The sequence below is a fragment of the Ranitomeya imitator genome, chromosome 3 (genome assembly GCF_032444005.1).
Source record: "Ranitomeya imitator isolate aRanImi1 chromosome 3, aRanImi1.pri, whole genome shotgun sequence".
Classification (NCBI taxonomy): Eukaryota; Metazoa; Chordata; class Amphibia; order Anura; family Dendrobatidae; genus Ranitomeya; species Ranitomeya imitator.
The window spans coordinates 687,477,801-687,503,263 of NC_091284.1; the positions used below are offsets into that span (position 1 = coordinate 687,477,801).

General features: G+C 44.1%; 1 protein-coding gene across 1 annotated transcript in view; it reads right to left on the reverse strand.

Moving 5' to 3' along the window:
• Window positions 1–25,463, reverse strand: part of LOC138670816 (retinol dehydrogenase 16-like) — a 170,244-nt gene that overhangs the window by 103,481 nt on the left and 41,300 nt on the right. Inside the window, exon 2 of the mRNA XM_069758510.1 lies at window positions 17,757–18,081. Coding sequence (XP_069614611.1) covers window positions 17,757–18,069 — 313 coding nt within the window. The 5' untranslated portion in view covers window positions 18,070–18,081. The remainder of the gene's footprint in view (window positions 1–17,756; window positions 18,082–25,463) is intronic.

A 25,463-nucleotide genomic window follows, 5' to 3' on the forward strand; every position in this document is an offset into this window, starting at 1 on the left:
TTATTAAGGTTGGAGGAAGACTAAGTCCATCTAGTTCAACCCATAGCCTAACCTAACATGCCCTAACATGTTGATCCAGAGGAAGGCAAAAAAAAACCCCATGTGGCAAAGAGTAAGCTCCACATTGGGGGAAAAAATTCCTTCCCAACTCCACATACGGCAATCAGACTAGTTCCCTGGATCAACGCCCTATCAAGGAATCTAGTATATATAATCTGTAACATTATACTTTTCAAGAAAGGTATCCAGCCCCTCTTAAATTTTAGTAATGAATCACTCATTACAACATCATACGGCAGACAGTTACAGTAAAGAATCCGCATCTGTTATTATGCTTAAACCTTCTATCCTCCAGACATAGAGGATGCCCCCTTGTCCCTGTCTCAGGTCTATGATTAAAAAGATCACCAGAAAGGTCTTTGTACTGTCCCCTCATATATTTATAAATTAAAATAAGATCACCCCTTTGCCTTTTTTCCAAACTAAATAGCCCCATGTGTAATAACATATCTTGGTATTGCAGACCCCCAGTTCTCTAATAACCTTGGTCGCTCTTCTCTGCACTCGCTCTAGTTCAGCTATGTCTTTCTTATACACCGGAGACCAGAAGTGTACACAGTATTCTAAGTGTAGTTGAACTAGTGACTTGTATAGAGGTAAAATTATGTTCTCCTCATGAGCATCTATGCCTCTTTTAATGCATCCCATTATTTTATTTGCCTTTGTAGCAGCTGCCTGACACTGGCCACTAAATGTGAGATTGTCATCCACCCGTACACCCGGGTCTTGTTCATTGACGGTTTTGCCCAGAGTTTAGAATTAAGCACATAGTTATAAATCTTATTACTTCTACCCAAGTGCATGACTTTACATTTATCCTCATTAAAGCTCATTTGCCATTTATCAGCCCAAGCTTCTAATTTACATATTCATCCTGTAATATAAGATTGCCCTCCTATGTATTGATTACCTTACAGATTTTAGTGTCATCTGCAAATATTGAAATTCCACTTTGTATGCCCCCTACAAGATCATTAATAAATATATTAAAAAGAAGAGGGCCCAATACTGACCCCTGTGTTACCCCACTGCTAACCGCGACCCAGTCCGAGTGTACTTCATTAATAACTATCCTTTGTTTCCTATCCCTGAGCCAGCTCTTAACCCACTTACACATACTTTCCCCTCTCCCCATTATTCTCATTTTATGTATCAACCTTTTGTGTGGCACCATATCAAAAGCTTTTGAAAAGTCCATATACACTACGTCCACTGGGTTCCCTTGGTCCAGTCCGGAAGTTACCTCTTTATAGAAATTGATCAGTTTAGTCTGGCAGGAACAGTCCCTAGTAAACCCATGCTGATACTGGATCATGAGGTCATGAGGTTATTCCTCTTCAGATACTCCAGTATAGCATCCCTTAGAATGCCCTCCAGGATTTTACCCACAGTAGAGGTTAAGCTTACTGGCCTATAATTTCCAAGTTCAGTTTTTGTTCCCTTTTTGAATATTGGCACCACATTTGCTATACGCCAGTCCTGTGGTACAGACCCTGTTATTATGGAGTCTTTAAAGATTAAAAATTATGGTCTATCAATGACTCTACTAAATTCCTGCAGTACTCGGGGGTGTAGCCCATCCGGGCATGGAGATTTGTCAATTTTAGTGATTTTTAGACGCCACTGTACTTCCTGCTGGGTTAAGCAGGTGACATTTAATGGGGAATTTTTGTTATTACTGATCGTATTGTCTGCCATGGGATTTTCTTGTGTAAATACTGATGAAAAAAGTCATTTAGCCTACTGGCTTTTTCCTCATCCTCATCCACCATCCCCAAATCTCAAATAACGTGTATATTTGCTCATCATTAGTAATTGTGCATGACTACAAGAATTCAGATTGATAATAAATCTTCTTAAATCTTCATACGTGCCTCTGCAGATGAGTCAGGCTATCTGATGATATCTCTTCGTGTGAGTATTTGTACATAGAGACAGCCAAGATATGGTGTCTCAAGCACCCTACACTTGTAGCATTATGGAATCAGAATACTCCTTCCTGTAGAAGCTTGCTGATGACAATATAGATGAATATGGCTGCAAAAGCGACATCGAGTGTGCAGATGTAATGGCTACACAGACCAGACCTAACAAATGGCAGCAACTTGGCACATAGAAAGAGATGTACTCTCCCATTTTATTTGCGCCAAAGTGCCATGTGAGGACTGGGACCAGTAACAATTTGAGACTAGCTTTGAACCTGCATATGTCAAGTTGCCATCTTTCTTATTAGTTTCTAATTGGACAACAGGAATAAATCTCACACATGGTCCAAAATTTTTATGAGCATTCGCCATGCTCCTCAGCAATGTGCATAGCCCCACACCTAGCCCTCAAAATTTCCTTGAAGCATGAAGACACAAATATAAAAAATGTTGTCCAGTAGACAAAAAAAAAATGGCAACAGCATATGAAGTAAATCACCACTGCCACTTGATTCTTCCCTCGCTATTCCTTGTCCAAATAAACTGACAAGATTTTGTCAATAACGAATATGGTGGGTGCATAGAAAGAAGACAAAAGAGCAAAGGTGTACGGAGACAGTAAGTGATCACTCATACATGCAAGCAGTCCAGTCCAGAGATCATCAATGGCACATTCTCCAGTTTGCCGGTAATAAAAGCCTGTGAGCCAGTGCCATAGCTGTTACTGGGCATTGATGAGTGGACTCAGAAGTCAGGCCTTGGTGAGTCAGAATGTAGAAAGAGGGGACTAGTATATATATAGGTTAGGGTGCACCGCTGGATATACAACATGTCAAAATAACGTGCTACATCATATAAAGTAACCAATTAGTAAAGAAAGAGAAGAGAAAGACAATACATAATGATGAGCATACCTGGATACTAATACATTGTAAATAAATATTTATTAAGAAACAGACAAACACCTTGAAATATTTAAAAGCAATTAGTTCCATAAGACAAACCTCATTGGTGCACAATATACCAAATATTTGCACCACAATCCCCAAGCAGAACTGAAGGACAAGTACCAAAATAAGAATCCCAATATTTACACGGATGCAGTCACAAATATGGCAATATCAAAAAACATGCATGATCAATAGTAGTATAAACACAAAATGATGCCAATGGGAAATAGTTCCTGTTGGATAACCATCTCATGCCACAACAAGAACCATAACACCCAAATTATACAGGTATCCAAAAAGTATCATTTCTCCTTGCGGAGAGTGACAAACACAGTGTCTGCAAATTGAGATTCTGGTTTGGCTATTATCCTAAAGGTACCGTCACACTAAGCGACGCTGCAGCGATACCGACAACGATCCGGATCGCTGCAGCGTCACTGTTTGGTCGCTGGAGAGCTGTCACACAGACAGCTCTCCAGCGACCAACGATGCCGGTAACCAGGCTAAACATCGGGTTACTAAGCGCAGGGCCGCGCTTAGTAACCCGATGTTTACCCTGGTTACCATCGTTAAAGTAAAAAAAACAACCACTACATACTTACCTACCGCTGTCTGTCCCCGGCGCTCTGCTTCTCTGCTCTGGCTGTGAGCACAGCGGCCGGAAAGCAGAGCGGTGACGTCACCGCTCTGCTTTCCGGCCGCTGTGCTCACAGCCAGTGCAGGAGGAGTGCAGAGAAGCAGAGCGCCGAGGACAGACAGCGGTAGGTAAGTATGTAGCGGTTGTTTTTTTTACTTTAACGATGGTAACCAGGGTAAACATCGGGTTACTAAGCGCGGCCCTGCGCTTAGTAGCCCGATGTTTACCCTGGTTACCAGCGAAGACATCGCTGAATCGGCGTCACACACGCCGATTCAGCGATGTCAGCGGGAGATCCAGCGACGAAACAAAGTTCTGGACTTTCTTCCCCGACCAGCGATATCACAGCAGGGGCCTGATCGCTGCTGCGTGTCACACTGGACGATATCGCTAGCCAGGACGCTGCAATGTCACGGATCGCTAGCGATATTGTCTAGTGTGACGGTACCTTAATTCATGTGACACGGCTCGTTAAAGAGTCGACATTGACTGTTAGGATTGCTACTTCCAATAGGTGGCACTAGAGTTCTAGTCCTCTTCCTCTCTGAAGAGATAATTTGCAAATTATACAGGTATATGATAAATATAACTTGTGTTGGAAATCAGAAATAAGGTGCAAAATGCCTCCTGTGGAGGAAAGATGGAACAATAGCAAGACTGCAGTAAGGTGAAATAGAAAGCCATGCACAGCACAGTCTGGCCTTGGTAAGTCACAGGCATGTGGCCATAATGGAAAGGATAGAATGTAATAATAATAATAATAATAATCTTTATTTTTATATAGCGCTAACATATTCCGCAGCGCTTTACAGTTTTTGCACACATTATCATCCCTGTCCCTGATGGGGCTCACAATCTAGAATGTAGAATAAGTAGTAAAGTTTGGGACAACCACTTATTGGTAAACAGTATAAAGACACTTCCCTATGAGATATCTGGGTTTCCTCATACTATATGCAAAGGTCTTTTTATTCTAATAAAAACATTTAATTCTAGGATACCGATTTGGCAAACCTATCACTAGATCCTCATGAAATAAAGTTTGCTGCTCTGGAATTTAACTGCGGCAATGGCTGGGTTACTCCCATGCCATTTGCTTGGTTGGCTTCTAACAGGTAGGTACCACATGTACATTTTACCTGGGACCATATTAGGATTTTTTTCAACACTTTCCTCTATTTGGTCACAGATTTGCTCTAATAAATATATAGTGTAATGAAAATAACACTGTAACCTATTCTGTATTTGACACTAAGTGAGCCACATTTCTGGTCTTTAACCCCTTAGCGACCGCCGATACGCCTTTTAACGGCGGCCGCTAAGGGTACTTAAACCACAGCGCCGTTAATTAACGGCGCTGTGGAAAAAGTGTATAGCGCCCCCCACAGGCCGATTTTCTCCGGGGTCTCGGCTGCCGGGGGTAGCCGAGACCCCAGAGAACATGATTCGGGGGTTTTTTAACCCTCCCCACATTTGCGATCGCCGGTAATTAACCGTTTACCGGCGATCGCAAAAAAAAAAAAAAAAAAAGCGATCTCTTTTTAATTTCTCTGTCCTCCGATGTGATCGCACATCGGAGGACAGAGAAAAGGGGTCCCAGATGGCCCCCCAATACTCACCTAGCTCCCCCGATGCTCCTCGTGTCTCCCGGTGGGCGCCGCCATCTTCAAAATGGCGGGCGCATGCGCAGTGCGCCCGCCGGCCGGCACCGGGAGAATCTTTGGGTTCTCGGCTGCCTGGGGTAGCCGAGACCCCAAAGAGCATGATCGGGGTCGGTATTACCGACCCCTGTTTTGCGATCGCCGGTAATTAACTGTTTACCGGCGACCGCAAAAAAAAAAAAAAAAAAAGTAAAGTGTAATTCTCTGTCCTCTGATGTGATCGCACATCAGAGGACAGAGAAATAGGGGGATTTGGGGACCCTAGCATACTCACCTAGGTCCCTGGATCCTCTTGCTGCTCCTCCTGGCCGCCGGCAGAAGAACATGGCGGACGCATGCCCAGTGCGCCCGCCATCTGTCTCCATCTGCCAGCCGGCAGGAGAACAGCAGTTAGGGCTAAAATTAGGGTTAGGGTTAGGGGTAGGGTTAGGGGTAGGGTTAGGGTTAGGGTTAGGGGTAGGGGTAGGGTTAGGGGTAGGGTTAGGGGTAGGGTAGGGTTAGGGGTAGGGTTAGGGTTAGGGCTAGGGTTAGGTTAGGGGTAGGGGTAGGGTTACGGCTAGGGTTAGGTTAGGGGTAGGGTTAGGGTAGGGGTAGGGTAGGGTTAGGGGTAGGGTTAGGTTAGGGGTAGGGTTACGGCTAGGGTTAGGTTAGGGGTAGGGTTAGGTTAGGGGTAGGGTTAGGGTTAGGGGTAGGGCTAGGGGTAGGGTTAGGTTAGGGGTAGGGTTGGGGCTAAATTTAGGGTTAGGGTTGGGGCTAAATTTAGGGTTAGGCTTCTTTCACACTTACGTCGGTACGGGGCCGTCGCAATGCGTCGGCCCGACATACCGACGCACGTTGTGAAAATTGTGCACAACGTGGGCAGCAGCTGTAGTTTTTCAACGCATCCGCTGCCCAATCTATGTCCTGGGGAGGAGGGGGCGGAGTTACGGCCACGCATGCGCGGTCAGAAATGGCGGATGCGACGTACAAAAAAACGTTTCATTGAACGTTTTTTTGTGCCGACGCTCCGCCAAAACACAACTGATCCAGTGCACGACGGACGCGACGTGTGGCCATCCGTCACGATCCGTCGGCAATACTATGGGCAAAAAACGCATCCTGCGGGCACATTTGCAGGATCCGTTTCTTGTCCAAAACGACGGATTGCGACGGAATGCCAAACGACGCAAGTGTGAAAGTAGCCTTAGGGCTAGGGTTAGGGTTGGGGCTAAAGTTAGGGCTAGGGTTGGGGCTAAAGTTAGGGTTAGAGCTGGGATTAGGGTTAGGGTTTGGATTAGGGTTGGTATTAGGGTTAGGGTTGGCATTAGGGTTACGCTTGGGATTAGGGTTAGGTTTGGGATTAGGGTTAAGGTTAGGGTTGTGATTAGGGGTGTATTGGGATTAGGGTTAGGTTTGAGGTTAGGGTTGAGATTAGGATTAGGGTGTGTTGGATTTAGGGTTTTGATTAGGGTTATGGTTAGGGTTGACATTAGGGTTGTTTTGGGGTAAGGGTTGTGATTATGGTTAGGGTTAGTGATTAGGATTATGGATCAGGTTTGGATTAGGGTTAGGGGCGTGTTGGGGTTAGGGTTGGAGCTAGAATTGGGGGGTTTCCACTGTTTAGGTACATCAGGGGGTCTCCAAACACGACAGCCAATTTTGCGCTCAAAAAGTCAAATGGTGCTCCCTCCCTTCTGAGCTCTGTCGTGCGCCCAAACAGTGGGTTACCCCCACATATGGGGCATCAGCGTACTCGGGATAAATTGGACAACAACTTCTGGGGTCCAATTTCTCTTGTTACCCTTGTGAAAATAAAAACTTGGGGGCTACAAAATCTTTTTTGTGAAAAAAAAATATATTTTTTATTTTCACGACTCTGCATTCTAAACTTCTGTGAAGCACTTGGGCATTCAAAGTTCTCACCACACATCTATATAAGTTCCTTGGGGGGTCTAGTTTCCCAAATGGGGTCACTTGTGGGGGGTTACTACAGTTTAGGTATATCAGGGGCTCTGCAATCGCAACATAATGCCCACAGACCATTCTATCAAAGTCTGCATTCCAAAAAGGCGCTCCTTCCCTTCCGAGCTCTGCCGTGCACCCAAACAGTGGTTTACCCCCACATATGGCGCATCAGCGTACTCGGGATAAATTGGACAACAACTATTGCAGTCCAATTTCTCCTGTTACCCTTGTGAAAATAAAAACTTGGGGGCTACAATATCTTTTTTGTGGAAAAAAAATATTTTTTATTTTCACGACTCTGCATTCTAAACTTCTGTGAAGCACTTGGGCATTCAAAGTTCTCACCACACATCTAGATAAGTTCCTTGGGGGGTCTAGTTTCCAAAATGGGGTCACTTGTGGAGGGTTTCTACTGGTTAGGTACATCAGGGGCTCTGCAAATGCAACATAATACCCGCAGACCTGTTATGTCTGCTAATGAAAGGTGTTATGAAGGCAATCCAGAGACACAGTGTGCCTAGCGATCAGAGCGCACACAGTGATCTGACAAATAACCAAAAACAAAAGAACGAGCTCTGAGACGTGGAAACTCTGTAGACTGCACACCTGATCCTATCCTAAACACAACTAAAAGTGGCTGTGGATTGCGCCTAACAACTACCTATGCAACTCGGCACAGCCTAAGAAACTAGCTAGCCTGAAGATAGAAAAATAGGCCTGACTTGCCCCCAGAGAAATACCCCAAAGGAAAAGGCAGCCCCCCACATATAATGACTGTGAGTAAGATGAAAAGACAAAACGTAGGGATGAAATAGATTCAGCAAAGTGGGGCCCGATAATCTTAGACAGAGCGAGGACAGTAAAGCGAACTTTGCAGTCTACAAAAAACCCTAAAGCAAAAACCACGCAAAGGGGGCAAAAAAGACCCACCGTGCCGGACTAACGGCACGGCGGTACACCCTTTGCGTCTCAGAGCTTCCAGCAAAACAAAAGACAAGCTGGACAGAAAAAAAGCAACAAAATAGTAAAAAAGCACTTAGCTATACAGAGCAGCAGGTCACAGGAACAATCAGGAGAAGCTCAGATCCAACACTGGAACATTGACTAGGAGCAAGGATAGCAGCATCAGGTGGAGTTAAGTAACGAAGCAGCTAATGAGCTCACCAGAACACCTGAGGAAGGAAGCTCAGAAGCTGCAGTACCACTTGTGACCACAGGAGTGAATTCAGCCACAGAATTCACAACAGTACCCCCCCTTGAGGAGGGGTCACCGAACCCTCACCAGAGCCCCCAGGCCTACCAGGATGAGCCGCATGAAACGCACGAACAAGATCGGGAGCATGAACATCAGAGGCAAAAACCCAGGAATTATCTTCCTGAGCATAACCCTTCCATTTAACCAGATACTGGGGTTTCCGTCTAGAAACACGAGAATCCAAAATCTTCTCCACAATATACTCCAATTCCCCCTCCACCAAAACCGGGGCAGGAGGCTCAACAGATGGAACCATAGGTGCCACGTATCTCCGCAACAACGACCTATGGAATACATTATGTATGGAAAAGGAGTCTGGGAGGGTCAGACGAAAAGACACAGGATTGAGAATCTCAGAAATCCTATACGGACCAATAAAACGAGGTTTAAATTTAGGAGAGGAAACCTTCATAGGAATATGACGAGAAGATAACCAAACCAGATCACCAACACGAAGTCGGGGACCCACACGGCGTCTGCGATTAGCGAAAAGTTGAGCCTTCTCCTGGGACAAGGTCAAATTGTCCACTACCTGAGTCCAGATCTGCTGCAACCTGTCCACCACAGTATCCACACCAGGACAGTCCGAAGACTCAACCTGTCCTGAAGAGAAACGAGGATGGAACCCAGAATTGCAGAAAAATGGAGAGACCAAGGTAGCCGAGCTGGCCCGATTATTAAGGGCGAACTCAGCCAACGGCAAAAAGGACACCCAATCATCCTGGTCTGCAGAAACAAAACATCTCAGATATGTTTCCAAGGTCTGATTGGTTCGTTCGGTCTGGCCATTAGTCTGAGGATGGAAAGCCGAGGAAAAGGATAGGTCAATGCCCATCCTACCACAAAAGGCTCGCCAGAACCTTGAAACAAACTGGGAACCTCTGTCAGAAACAATATTCTCAGGAATGCCATGCAACCGAACCACATTCTGAAAGAACAAAGGTACCAAATCAGAGGAGGAAGGCAATTTAGCCAAGTGCACCAGATGGACCATTTTAGAAAAGCGATCACAGACCACCCAAATGACTGACATCTTTTGAGAAACGGGAAGGTCAGAAATGAAATCCATCGAAATATGTGTCCAAGGCCTCTTTGGGACCGGCAAGGGCAAAAGCAACCCACTGGCACGAGAACAGGAGGGCTTAGCCCTAGCACAAATCCCACAGGACTGCACAAAAGTACGTACATCCCGTGACAGAGATGGCCACCAGAAGGATCTAGCCACTAACTCTCTGGTACCAAAGATTCCAGGATGGCCAGCCAACACCGAACAATGAAGTTCAGAGATAAGTTTATTAGTCCACCTATCAGGGACGAACAGTTTCTCCGCTGGACAACGATCAGGTTTATTCGCCTGAAATTTTTGCAGCACCCGCCGCAAATCAGGGGAGATGGCAGACACAATGACTCCTTCCTTGAGGATACCCGCTGGCTCAGATAAACCCGGAGAGTCGGGCACAAAACTCCTAGACAGAGCATCCGCCTTCACATTTTTAGAGCCCGGAAGGTACGAAATCACAAAGTCAAAGCGGGCAAAAAATAACGACCAACGGGCCTGTCTAGGATTCAAGCGCTTGGCAGACTCGAGATAAGTCAAGTTCTTATGATCAGTCAATACCACCACGCGATGCTTAGCTCCTTCAAGCCAATGACGCCACTCCTCGAATGCCCACTTCATGGCCAGCAACTCTCGGTTGCCCACATCATAATTACGCTCAGCGGGCGAAAACTTCCTGGAAAAGAAAGCACATGGTTTCATCACTGAGCAATCAGAACCTCTCTGTGACAAAACCGCCCCTGCTCCAATCTCAGAAGCATCAACCTCGACCTGGAACGGAAGAGAAACATCTGGCTGACACAACACAGGGGCAGAACAAAAACGACGCTTCAACTTCTGAAAAGCTTCCACAGCAGCAGAAGACCAATTAACCAAATCAGCACCCTTCTTGGTCAAATCGGTCAATGGTTTGGCAATGCTAGAAAAATTACAGATGAAGCGACGATAAAAATTAGCAAAGCCCAGGAACTTTTGCAGACTTTTCAGAGATGTTGGCTGAATCCAATCCTGGATGGCTTGGACCTTAACTGGATCCATCTCGATAGTAGAAGGGGAAAAGATGAATCCCAAAAATGAAACTTTCTGCACACCGAAGAGACACTTTGATCCCTTCACAAACAAAGAGTTAGCACGCAGGACCTGAAAAACCATTCTGACCTGCTTCACATGAGACTCCCAATCATCTGAGAAGATCAAAATGTCATCCAAGTAAACAATCAGGAATTTATCCAGGTACTCACGGAAGATGTCATGCATAAAGGATTGAAACACTGATGGAGCATTGGCAAGTCCGAACGGCATCACTAGATACTCAAAATGACCCTCGGGCGTATTGAATGCAGTTTTCCATTCATCTCCTTGCCTGATTCTCACCAGATTATACGCACCACGAAGATCTATCTTAGTGAACCAACTAGCCCCCTTAATCCGAGCAAACAAGTCAGAAAACAATGGCAAGGGATACTGAAATTTAACAGTGATCTTATTAAGAAGGCGGTAATCAATACAAGGTCTCAGCGAACCATCCTTCTTGGCTACAAAGAAGAACCCTGCTCCCAGTGGTGATGACGATGGGCGAATATGTCCCTTCTCTAGGGATTCCTTCACATAACTGCGCATAGCGGCGTGTTCGGGCACGGATAAATTAAATAATCGACCTTTAGGGAATTTACTACCAGGAATCAAATTGATAGCACAATCACAATCCCTATGCGGAGGTAGGGCATCGGACTTGGGCTCTTCAAATACATCCTGATAATCAGACAAGAACTCTGGGACCTCAGAAGGGGTGGATGACGAAATCGACAAAAATGGAACATCACCATGTACCCCCTGACAACCCCAGCTGGATACCGACATGGAATTCCAATCCAATACTGGATTATGGGTTTGTAGCCATGGCAACCCCAACACGACCACATCATGCAGATTATGCAACACCAGAAAGCGAATAACTTCCTGATGTGCAGGAGCCATACACATGGTCAGCTGGGCCCAGTACTGAGGTTTATTCTTGGCCAAAGGTGTAGCATCAATTCCTCTCAATGGAATAGGACACCGCAAAGGCTCCAAGAAAAACCCACAACGTTTAGCATAATCCAAATCCATCAGATTCAGGGCAGCGCCTGAATCCACAAATGCCATGACAGAAAACGACGACAAAGAGCATATCAAGGTAATGGACAGAAGGAATTTGGACTGTACAGTACCAATGACGGCAGACCTAGCGGACCGCTTAGTGCGCTTAGGACAATCAGAAATAGCATGAGTGGAATCACCACAGTAGAAACATAGCCCATTCAGACGTCTGTATTCCTGCCGTTCAACTCTGGTCATAGTCCTATCGCACTGCATAGGCTCAGGTTTAACCTCAGGCAATACCGCCAAATGGTGCACAGATTTACGCTCGCGCAAGCGTCGACCGATCTGAATGGCTAAAGACAAAGACTCATTCAAACCAGCAGGCATAGGAAATCCCACCATGACATCCTTAAGAGCCTCAGAGAGACCCTTTCTGAACAAAGCTGCCAGCGCAGATTCATTCCACTGAGTGAGTACTGACCATTTCCTAAATTTCTGACAATATACTTCTATATCATCCTGACCCTGGCACAAAGCCAGCAAATTTTTCTCAGCCTGATCCACTGAATTAGGCTCATCGTACAGTAATCCGAGTGCCAGGAAAAACGCATCGACACTACTCAATGCAGGGTCTCCTGGCGCAAGAGAAAATGCCCAGTCTTGAGGGTCGCCGCGCAAAAAAGAAATAATAATCAAAACCTGTTGAATAGGATTACCAGAAGAATGAGGTTTCAAGGCCAGAAATAGCTTACAATTATTTTTGAAACTTAGAAACTTAGTTCTATCTCCAAAAAACAAATCAGGAATAGGAATTCTTGGTTCTAGCATAGATTTCTGATCTATAGTATCTTGAATCTTTTGTACATTTATAACGAGATTATCCATTGAAGAGCACAGACCCTGAAAATCCATGTCCACACCTGTGTCCAGAAACACCCAAATGTCTAGGGGAAAAAAAAAAAAGTGAACACAGAGCAGAGAAGAAAAAAAAAATGATGTCAGAACTTTTTCTTTCCCTCTATTGAGAATCATTAGTTGGCTCCTAGTACTGTTATGTCTGCTAATGAAAGGTGTTATGAAGGCAATCCAGAGACACAGTGTGCCTAGCGATCAGAGCGCACACAGTGATCTGACAAATAACCAAAAACAAAAGAACGAGCTCTGAGACGTGGAAACTCTGTAGACTGCACACCTGATCCTATCCTAAACACAACTAAAAGTGGCTGTGGATTGCGCCTAACAACTACCTATGCAACTCGGCACAGCCTAAGAAACTAGCTAGCCTGAAGATAGAAAAATAGGCCTGACTTGCCCCCAGAGAAATACCCCAAAGGAAAAGGCAGCCCCCCACATATAATGACTGTGAGTAAGATGAAAAGACAAAACGTAGGGATGAAATAGATTCAGCAAAGTGGGGCCCGATAATCTTAGACAGAGCGAGGACAGTAAAGCGAACTTTGCAGTCTACAAAAAACCCTAAAGCAAAAACCACGCAAAGGGGGCAAAAAAGACTCACCGTGCCGGACTAACGGCACGGCGGTACACCCTTTGCGTCTCAGAGCTTCCAGCAAAACAAAAGACAAGCTGGACAGAAAAAAAGCAACAAAATAGTAAAAAAGCACTTAGCTATACAGAGCAGCAGGTCACAGGAACAATCAGGAGAAGCTCAGATCCAACACTGGAACATTGACTAGGAGCAAGGATAGCAGCATCAGGTGGAGTTAAGTAACGAAGCAGCTAATGAGCTCACCAGAACACCTGAGGAAGGAAGCTCAGAAGCTGCAGTACCACTTGTGACCACAGGAGTGAATTCAGCCACAGAATTCACAACACAGACCATTCTATCAAAGTCTGCATTCCAAAACGGCGCTCCTTCCTTCTGAGCTCTGCCGTGCGCCCAAACAGTGGTTTACCCCCACATATGGGGTACCAGCATACTCAAGACAAATTGGAAAACAACTTTTGGGGTCCAATTTCTCTTGTTACCCTTGTGAAAATAAAAACTTGGGGGCTATGATATCTTTTTTGTGGAAAAAAAAAATATTTTTTATTTTCATGGCTCTGCATTATAAACTTCTGTGAAGCACTTGGGCATTCAAGGTTCTCACCACACATCTAGATAAGTTCCATGGGGGGTCTAGTTTCCAAAATGGGGTCACTTGTGGGGGATTTCTACTGTTTAGGCACATCAGGGGCTCTCCAAACGCGACATGGCGTCCGATCTCAATTCCAGCCAATTCTACATTGAAAAAGTAAAACGGCACTCTTTCTCTTCCAAGCTCTGCGGTGCGCCCAAACAGTGGTTTACCCCCACATATTGGGTATCGACGTACTCAGGAGAAATTGCACAACAACTTTAGTGGTCTAATTTCTCCTGTTACCCTTGTGAAAATAAAAATTTGTGGGCAAAAAGATCATTTTTGTAGAAAAAATACAATTTTTTTTTTCATGGCTCTACGTTATAAACTTCTGTGAAGCACATGGGGGTTCAAAGTGCTCGCCACACATCTAGATAAGTTCCTTAAGGGGTCTAGTTTCCAAAATGGTGTCACTTGTGGGGGGTTTCCACTGTTTAGGCACATCAGGGGCTCTCCAAACGCGACATGGCGTCCAATCTCAATTCCAGCCAATTCTACATTGAAAAAATAAAACTGCACTCCTTCTCTTCCAAGCTCTGCGGTGCGCCCTAACAGTGGTTTACCCCCACATATTGGGTATCAGCGTACTCAGGAGAAATTGCACAACAACTTTTGTGGTCTAATTTCTCCTGTTACCCTTGTGAAAATAAAAATTTGTGGGCAAAAAATCATTTTTGTAGAAAAAATGCGATTTATTTTTTCACGGCTCTACGTTATAAACTTCTGTGAAGCACATGGGGGTTCAAAGTGCTCGCCACACATCTAGATAAGTTCCTTAAGGGGTCTAGTTTCCAAAATGGTGTCACTTGTGGGGGGTTTCCACTGTTTAGGCACATCAGGGGCTCTCCAAACGCGACATGGCGTCCAATCTCAATTCCAGCCAATTCTACATTGAAAAAGTAAAACGGCGCTCCTTCACTTCCAAGCTCTGTGGTGCGCCCAAACAGTGGTTTACCCTCACATATGGGGTATCGACGTATTCAGGAGAAATCGCACAACAACTTTTGTGGTCTAATTTCTCCTGTTACCCTTGTGAAAATAAGAATTTGTGGGCGAAAAGATCATTTTTGTGTAAACAAAAGCGATTTTTTATTTTCACGGCTCTACGTTATAAACTTCTGTGAAGCACTTGGGGGTTCAAAGTGCTCACACATCTAGATAAGTTCCTTAAGGGGTCTAGTTTCCAAAATGGTGTCACTTGTGGGGAGTTTCCACTGTTTAGGCACATCAGGGGCTCTCTAAACGTGACATGGCGTCCGATCTCAATTCCAGCCAATTCTGCATTGAAAAAGTCAAACGGCGCTCCTTCACTTCTAAGTTCTGCGGTGCGCCCTAACAGTGGTTTACCCCCACATATGGGGTATTGGCGTATTCAGGAGAAATTGCATAACAAAATTTATGGTTACATTTCTGTTTTTACACTTGTGAAAATAAAAAAAATGGTTCTGAATTAAGATGTTTGCAAAAAAAAGTTAAATGTTCATTTTTTCCTTCCACATTGTTTCAGTTCCTGTGAAGCACGTAAAGGGTTAATAAACTTCTTGAATGTGGTTTTGAGAACCTTGAGGGGTTTAGTTTTTAGAATGGTGTCACACTTCATTATTTTCTATCATATAGACCCCTCAAAATGACTTCAAATGTGATGTGGTCCCTAAAAAAAAATGGTGTTGTAAAAATGAGAAATTGCTGGTCAACTTTTAACCCTTATAACTCCCTAACAAAAAAAAATTTTGTTTCCAAAATTGTGCTGATGTAAAGTAGACATGTGGGAAATGTTATTTATTAACTATTTTTCGTGACATATCTCTCTGATTTAAGGGCATAAAAATACAAAGTTTGAAAATTGCAAAATGTTAAAAATTTTCGCCATATTTCCGTTTTTTTCATAAATAATCGCAAGTAATATCGAAGAAATGTTACCACTAACATGAAGTACAATATGTCACGAAAAAACAATCTCAGAATCAGCGGGACCCGTTGAAGTGTTCCAGAGTTATAACCTCATAAAGTGACAGTGGTCAGAATTGCAAAAATTGGCCTGGTCATTAAGTACCAAATTGGCTCTGTCACTAAGGGGTTAAAAATAAATTTAAAAAAAGTACTGCTTCATGCAGATCAATGCTCACTGCAAATTTGTAGTACTTTGGAGGAATGAATTGTGGGTGTGTAAACATATTGTAAGACATTATGATTTATGAGCATTTTTTATCAACTGGATGTCTGATTAGGACAACGGGTCACATGCTTGATTCCACATCTAGATGTGGGTGCTGTCTGTGATACAACTGCCTCTAAAGACAGCTATCGGTGCTATTGCTAATCACTTCAGTGTAATCCATAAGATGATTGCTTGGTGCCAATGGTTCGTGATTGAAACTAAAGGCCCTACCAGGAATTCATTGGATATACACTGCACTCTACACTGTTACAGAATGGGTGTAATCTAGTGATCTGGCTAAATTTGCCCATGGTAGGAAGAGTTTAAAGTGTTTGACTCCCCTTTTATACTTCAGGAGTACATCACTCCTCTGCTTCCCCGATTCCTGGTTGCTGTTTGAAGGGCGTTCCTGAAGATTGACAGTTCAGATAAGCAGAATGGTGGTGTCGCTGCTCGAAACTGTGTGCTCTTTAGTGTTGCTAGCAGAGTCAGCTTTGCCTCTGTAGTATGGTAGTAGTGCTAGGACTCTGAAGCTGGTGGGATCCAATAATCAAGCCAGCTTTAGAGCTTTAAAGCCTCATTCAGACAACAGGTTTTCCCGTACATAATCTATCTGTAGTTTTCAAAGATAGAACATACTGTATATCCATTTTAACCTATGGAGCTGTTACCATGGCCCTGATTCATCATTTGCCTTTTTTGTCACTTCCCTTTTTTGTCTTGTCGTATTAGTTGCCATTTTTGGCACCCAATTCTTCAAAATGATGCATGCAATTCATGAATTTAATGCACAGTCAAATAGGACCTTTTTGTCTGCCTCAAACAGTTCTTGCGACCTTTTGGTGTAAAATGGGGCGAAAATTATGCCAAAACACTGGCGCACTCAAATTTACACCATGATGAGACTGGAGTTGTGCCAAATTTTACGACTTTAGAAAAAGTCAAAATTGATGAATCTGGTGAAAACATTTTGAATCATTAAACTCCAACCACAACACGGAAAAAGAAAACAGCGGAGCACATTGAAAATAGACTCAAATAGAATAATGAATTGGGTGCAAACAAAACACCCAAAACTAGACAAAACACAGGCACAAAGACAATGATGAATCTGGACCAATACTGCATGTCCATAAAATCACACAGATATGTCTGTTTTTGATTTGAGTCACAGATCAAAATCACGTCTACATGACTAAGGCCACGTTCACACGTTATGAATTTGGTGAGTTTTCTTTACTTCAGTATTTGTAGGCCAAAATAAAGAGTGGAACAATTAGAGGAAAAGTATAATAGAAACACATCACCACTTCAGTATTTATCACCCACTCCTGGGTTTGACTTAAAAACACTGAGGTAAAATACTGAACAAATACTAAACATGTAAACGTGGCCTAAGGGTCCATGGAAATCATGGATGGAATCAGTGTACAACCTGTGTGCTGTCTGTGCCGTCTGTGATTAACACTGCAATGATTAAGCTTTGTAATTCATGTATTTATCCAAATGTGAAAAACAGTGCTGAAAAAGTTTTGTAAAAATTGACTGACAAAACCGATGAAGCTCTGAATCAAGACATTGATGAAGAACAGTCCATGTTTTTACATACAAGCAAAATCACAGATATTTCAATGAGGCCTAAAACACAGAGCCTGGAAGCACGAGCTCCTTACCTGGGTTACCAGCCAATTTAAGGTAGCCAGTATCCCAGTCAACGAGCTTGTAAACTAAAAAAAATTTTACAAGCACTTTGCAATTTTACTTATTTCAGAAGATGAAACAGCCAAGTTTTATGAAGAAAACACATGTGATGGATGTTTAAACAGACAAAAATTTGTATTTTCTTGTGAAATGTAAAAAGTTGCTGTCTGTCTATTCTTGTGACCCACCTTTATCTCGGACAATACCATTGACCCACTCTGCTGCAGCGCTGACACTTTGGCTGTCCGCGACATCTAAAAGTATTGTCTGCAATCTGGTTGATGTCTCCTTCTTTAGCTCCTCTGCCCCCTTATCAGTCAGACAAGCTGCCAAAACCTTCATCCCACGCTTGTCCAGCTGTTTTGCCAGCAGATTTCCAAATCCAGAATCACATCCCGTGATGAAAACATATTTGTCTGTGAGATTCTCCAGGATCAGGCTATATCTGTGTCGTCTGTATAGGAGGATCAGAATCAGGAGCACCAACAGAAGGAGCCACATGGTGACAAGGACCTAGGCAATGGCAATACAATATGGGATTAAAACAGTTATACAATACAATAAACAATAAATTAACTGCAATAAAAGGAAATTAAATGTTTTGTTAGAGACACCTCAAAAAATCAAAACTGACCATCACGTTCTAACAGAATGAAGTGCGAGCAGGTGAAAGATAATGCAGAGTATAGGGATACATACATCCAAAAGTTCAGGAGCCTATTGTGCAAACATAATATATAAAATGTAAACTGAAAAACTGCATTACTGTCATATATATTATACTTACAAAATTATTCTTAGTGCACATATTGGCCAATTCCTTTTTGCACACTAGCCACAAGAAGAGACCATAACTTTAAACACAAGATGACTGTCAATCGTCCTCGATCTGGGGCTACATGCAAAATCTCATCTTGTGGGGTAAGAATGATTGTGAGAAAGCTCAGAAATCAGCCCAAAACTACACAGGAGGTCCTGGTCAATGACGTACAAACAGCTGGCACCACAGTCTAAAACATTACCATTAGTAACACAATACGCAAGGTCCCCATGCCCACGCCAGCATATGTCCAAGGCCATTTGAAGTTCGACAATGACCATCTGGATGATCCAGAGGAGGCATGAAAGAAGTTCATGTGGTCAGATGGAACCAAAATAAAACTTTTTGGTATCAACTCCATTTACAGTGTTTGGAGTAAGACGAAGGATGAATTACAACCCAAAGAACACCACACCGTGAAACATAATAGGGAAACATCATGATTTCGGGGTTCTTTTCTGCAAAGGGGACAGGATGGCTACACCATATTGAAGAGAAGGATGGATGAGGTCACGTATTGCAAGATTTTGTCCAACAACCTCCTTCCCTCAGTAAGAGCATGGAAGATGGGTCATGGCTGGTTCTTCCAGCATGACGATGACCTGAAAAAACACAGTCAGGGCAACTAAGGAGTGGCCCCATAAGAAGCATTTCAAGGTCCTGGAGTAGCCTAGCCAGTCTCCAGACCTGAACCCAATAGAAAATCTTTGGGGGGAGTTGAAATTTAATGTTGCCCAACGACAGCCCCGAAACTTGAAAGATCTGTAGAATATCTGTATAGATAATCCACAATAGACTAACTCAAAAGGCGCAAGCTAAAGGTTTTTGCAATGGCCTCACAGTCCCCTGATCTTAACATCATTGAAAATCTGTGGCTAGTGCAGTGCGTGCAAGACGACCCAGGAATCTCACAGAACTTCAAGAATTTTTCATGGAAGAATGGATGGGCAGTGCCCAAACATTTATATGTCACTGTACAACTATACCTGTATTATTACATGCTTTTAATATGAGATAGTGTCCTTATTCACACACTGAGGAATTTTTGCTCATTTTGTTTCTTGTAGGTTTTGTGCCCTTTATGGCCAATGTTAGGGTTGAGCGACTTTTAGTTTTTTAGGGTCGAGTCGGGGTTTACGAAACCCGACTTTCAAAAAAGTCGGATCGAGTGAAATCGGCCGATCCTATTGAAAAGTCGGGGTCGGGGATCGGCCGAAACTCGAAACCCAATGCAAGTCTATGGGTTTTTTTTTTAATATATTTCCTTCAGGGCGATATAGCAGAAAAGCCGGTAATTCAATTACCGGCTTTTCATTTCTCCTGCCAAAACCCGACATGATATGAGACATGGTTTACATACAGTAAACCATGTCATATCCCCCTTTTTTTGCATATTCCACACTACTAATGTTAGTAGTGTGCATATGCAAAATTTCGGCGCTCTAGCTCTTAAATTTAAGGGTTAAATCGCTGAAAAAATTGGCGTGGGCTCCTGCGCAATTTTCTCCGCCAGAGTAGTAAAGCCAGTGACTGAGGGCAGATATTAATAGCCTGGAGAGGGTCCACGGTTATTGCCCCCCCCCCCCGGCTAAAAACATCTGCCCCCAGCCACCCCAGAAAAGGCACATCTGGAAGATGCGCCTATTCTGGCACTTGGCCACTCTCTTCCCATTCCCGTGTAGTGGTGGGATATGGGGTAATGAAGGGTTAATGCCACCTTGCTATTGTAAGGTGACATTAAGCCAGATTAATAATGGAGAGGCGTCAATTATGACACCTATCCATTATTAATCCATTTGCATTAAATGGTTAAAAAACACACACATTATTAAAAAGTATTTTAATTAAATAAACACACCGTTTGTTTTAATATTTTATTGTACACTCAATCCACTGGCTGAAGACCCTCGCTCTGTAACAAATTAAAAATAATAAACCAACAATATACATACCTTCCGTAGATCTGTAAGGTCCCACGTTGTAAATCCATCTGAAGGGGTTAAAATATTTTACAGCCAGGAGCTCTGCTAATGCAGATGTGCTCGTGGCTGTAAACCCCAGCGAATGAAGGTAATGTAGGTCAATGACCTGTAGTTACCTTCATTCGTGGTGATGCGCCCCCTGCTGGATGAGTCCATGAGTCTTCTTGGGAATGATGCAACAAGTTTTTCACACCTGGATTTGGGGATCCTCTGCCATTCTTCCTTGCAGAACTTCTCCAGTTCCGTCAGGTTGGATGGTGAACAGCCATTTTCAGTTCTCTCCAGAGATGCTCAATTGGGTTTAGGTTAGGGCTCTGGCTAAGCCAGTCAAGAATGGTCACAGAGTTGTTCTGAAGCCACACCTTTGTTATTTTAGCTGTGTGCTTAGGGTAATTGTCTTGTTGGAAGGTGAACCTTCAGCCAAGTCTGAGGTCCAGAGCACTCTGGAAGAGGATTTCATCCAGGATATCTCTGTACTTGGCCACATTCATGTTTCCTTCAATGACTACCAGTGGTCCTGTCCCTGCAGCTGAAAAACACCCCTCCATAACATGATGCTGTCACCACCATGTTTCACTGTTGGGACTGTATTGGGCACGTGATGAGCAGTGCTTGGTTTTTTCCATACATACCGCTTAGAATTATAACCAAAAAGGTCTATCTTCGTCCTATCAGACTAGAGAATCTTATTTCTCATAGTCAGGGAGTCTTTTCATGTGTTTTTTTAGCAAACTCTATGCTGGCTTTCATATGTCTATCAGTCAGTAGAGGCTTTCGTCTGGCCACTCTGCCATAAAGGCCAGACTGGTGGAGGGCTGCAGTGATAGTTGACTTTGTGGAACTTTCTCCCAGCTTCCTACTGCATCTCTGGAGCTCAGCCACAGTGATCTTGGGGTTCTTCTTCTTTACCTCTCTCACCAAATCTCTTCTCCCACGATTGCTCAGTTTGGCTGGACGGCCAGGTCTAGGAAGACTTCTGGTGGTCCCAAACTTCTTCCATTTAAAGTTTATGGAGGTCACTGTGCTCTTAGGAACCTTGAGTACTGTAGAAATTCATTTGTAACCTTGGCCAGATGTGTGCCTTGCCACAATTCTTTCTCTGAGCTCTTTGGCCAGTTCCTTTGACCTCACGATTCTCATTTGGTCTGTCATGCACTATGAGCTGTGAGGTTTTATATAGACATGTGAGTGCCTTTCCAAATCAAGTCCTATCAGTTTAATTAAACACAGCTGGACTCCAATGAAGGAGTGGAACCATCTCAAGGAGGATCACAAAGAAATGGACAGCATGTAACTTAAATATGAGTGTCTGATCAAAGGGTCTCAATACTTATGACCATGTGATATTTCAGTTTTCTTTTTTAATAAATATGCAAACATTTCTACTTTTAATGAGAAAAAAATGTAAAGGGGTCTGAATACTTTCCTTACCCATGGTATATAACAGATTAAGGCTAGTTTCACACTAGCGTTTACCTGATCTGCGGCGGGCTGCGGACTTCCTCCTTGAAGTCCCGTCCTCCGCCGCACCTCCGCTGCTAGCTCCGCCTACATCTGCATGCGGCCCGCGTACCTATATTTAACATTAGGTACGCAGGTCGTGCGGCTGTATGCGGATTGTGCCGCATGCGTCGTTTTGACGATGCGGAAAAAAAAATTCTACAGGCTGCGTCCTACGCTGGTCCCCGCATCGTCAAAACGACGCATGCAGCACCATCCGCATACAGTCGCACAACCTGCGTACCTAATATTAAATATAGGTACGCAGGCCGCATGCGGGCCGCATGCAGATGTAGGCGGGGCAAGCAGCAGAGGTGTGGCAGAGGGCGGGGCTTCACGGAGGAAGTCTGCAGCCCGCCGCAGATCAGGTAAACGCTAGTGTGAAACTAGCCTAAGCTAACAAGAGAAAAGCATAGAAACAAATAAAAATAATACATCCTGATAAGCACTAGATAACCCTTAATTCTGGGTCTAAATTGCAGCGGGTCTGACAGGACAATTGGCGCCCCACTCCTCGACAGCTGTCCCTGAGAAACCCTAATAATCCCTTTTCTTGGGTACAGGAATAATCACAACAATATCATTAAAAGCTGACCCAGGGTGTTTAATTCACAATATATTCCTCACAGATTGTTAGCCCCCCCGCGTGAACCCAGAAGAAATACAGCGGGGGTCTCATGGCCTCATAGACCTTATAGGTTTTAATATGGCAATTTTTCTATGGGTCATTTAAAGGTCAGGTCAGTCAGATGAGGTGAGGAGAAACTGGTTTTATCCAGTTCCTTTTGGTCTGCCTGGTAACTGTTTTGATTGGTTATTGAAGTGCTGGGCGCCCAGATGTTTGTGTATGTTCTGCCTGGCACCTAATTTTAACTATTTTGATTGGTTATTGAAGTGCTGGGCACCCAAAGATTTGTGTATAAAAACCCTGGTTTCAGGGGATTTAGTCATTCTGCCGGTGAAGAAGAAAAGAAGAAGAAGAAGCACCTGAGGATGGAAGATCTCCTGCAGCAACTCCTGACCAGAGCCGGCGCTGAGGGTGGAGCGGAATGGCTTCAGCGCTGCTTGGCTATAGAACCTTCCTCCGCGGCAGCTGAGGCGTTCCCTCCTCCTCCAGAAGTTTCCTTCCAGCCGGCGTGTCAAGCCTCTCCAGCCCCGCCGACATCTCCGGCTTCTGTGCGCCTCAGAAGACAGAGGATTCCCTATTCTCCTTCGGCATCGCCTCCTGCTTCCGGCCGGTCAAGACAGGAAGTGAGGGGGAAGTCGCGACGCCGACCGTCACAGAAGTCTCGCAGCCCGGCGTGAGACCTCCGCAGCCAGCACCGGAACGGGGCCCCGTCCGCATCAGCTGTTCCAGACGGGAGGTCTGCACCTCACCGCGGCCGTAAAAGCGCTGCGGTGTCAGCGGCTCCCGCAGCAGCGTCAGTATCTACGTCGGTGATCCGCGACGCTATCCGGGACGCTCCAGCGTCGCAGTCAGAAGATGAAGAAGAGGAGTCGCCTTCTGCAACAGCGGATCACATGGGCTCACCCAACATGGAGGGCTTGAGCTCCAGCTCCTGCAGAGATCCTAAGACTGGACAACATTCATCGAGGGGTGAGACTGTTATTTTACCTACGTCTGTCCCTCACTCACAGCTCACAAATATCATTAGGAAAGTGTTGGCGGATACTTTGAAGGAAGTTATTCCTTCTACTGCACGCACATCAGGTACATATAGTGCTGCAGTCTCTGACACGTTGCCCGCCAACATTTTTCCTGTTAATACTTTTAAGGAAGCTTTGACCTGTGAATTATCTCCTTTGGGATTCCACTTGAGCTCTTCTGTTAAAGAGCTTATTTGGAATAATCAATATGTAGATATTTTTTCTTTATTACCCAAGAAGGATCAGCTTTTTAAACCTGATAAAAAGGAGGATAAAGCTGATTCTGATGAAATTAAACGTACTAGCTATAAATCTTTTAACAATTGGGTTCAGGCTTTTACCATTTTTGCCGCAGTGTTGGGTGAAAAATCTCCCCATCTCTGTAGCAAATTATTCCAACACTTAGACAATATACTGGAAGCTTATCGGAATTTCGGCGGGTTCGCTTGGCTGAACTATGATGAAGCTTTCAGGCACAAATTGTCGGTTCACCCCGAGCTACATTGGGGAGTGAAGGATATTGGGTTGTGGATTAACCTTATGCTTCCACAAAGAAATAACAGTATGAAACAGCCCCCCGCTAGCACTTTGAAGCGGGGTGTTTGTTTCGCTTATAATGATTCCTTTTGCAAATGGAACAATAATTGTAGATTCCGTCACGAATGCTCTTTCTGTGGAAACTCGCACCCAATGGTTAAATGCTTCAAGAAGCAGGCAGCTCAGCAGTCCTCTGCTAAAGAGCACATTACTAAAAGCGCAGACTCCAGTGAACCTGGCAAACAGGTCCCCATGGCTAAGCAAATTTCCAGATCGAGTGATCAGTGAATTGTTGTTTTCTGGGTTTTTAGAAGGATTTTTCGTACCTCAATTTAAAGGGGAGGGTTGTTTAGTCGTTCCTAATTTGCCGTCCTTAACGGCCAATCAAGATGTTGCTAGGGATAAAATTATCAGTGAAATTCAACTTGGCAGAGTTTCTGGGCCTTTTGAATCACCTCCTTTTGTTAATTTTCGTATATCTCCTTTGGGCTTAGTACCTAAAAAAGATGAGGGCTCTTTTCATTTGACTCATCACTTATCCCACCCACCAGGTTCTTCTTTGAATGATGAGGTGGATAAGTCATTAGTTTCAGTAGCTTACTCTTCTTTTGATTCTGCATTAGAGATCCTAAAAAAATTCGGCTGCAATGCTTTGATGTCCAAATCGGACATTAAGTCTGCATTTAGACTCCTCCCCGTTCATCCGTCCGGTTTTAACTCTTTAGGTTTTTATTTTGATGACTGTTTCTTTTTCGATAAGTGCCTACCCATGGGTTTTTCTTTGTCCTGTTTTTATTTTGAAAGTTTTTCCTCTTTTCTTCATTGGGTTATAGAAGAGAGTTGCAAGGACGTGGGTATTCTCCACTATTTAGACGATTTTTTGTTTATTGGTCCTTTCGGCTCCCCCGCATGTGAAAATGCCCTTAACAAATTTATTCAGATGTGCGATTTTTTCGGGGTTCCTATTGCTCACGAAAAGACAGTTGGTGTTAGGGCTGGCGGAACGCACCGAGTAAATATAGAGATGTTATTTGGTGCGTTCGCAGCCCGGGGTCCACCGTGCAGGAAAATAACCTGCTGCTGGCAAACAGCGGCACAATATGGCGGTAGAAGCGAACTCTGTTGCTTCACAGAGTCGCTATAAGGAAAGGACTGTGTCCTGTTAAACTCCACAGGAATACACAGTAACTGCTGAGCAGATAGCAGCTTGTGGTCACGCAGTCCAGGAGGCAAACATACAATCTCCTCACCGGAGGAGCCGGTATTCTAGTGGCTTATTTCAGCCGGGGCCCTGTAACCAAACACACAATCTCCTCACCGGAGGTGCCGGTATTCTAGTGGCTTATTTCAGCCGGGTCCCTGAATACACACAAGCGTGACCACACTGGCGCAAAACTCATGTCATGCAT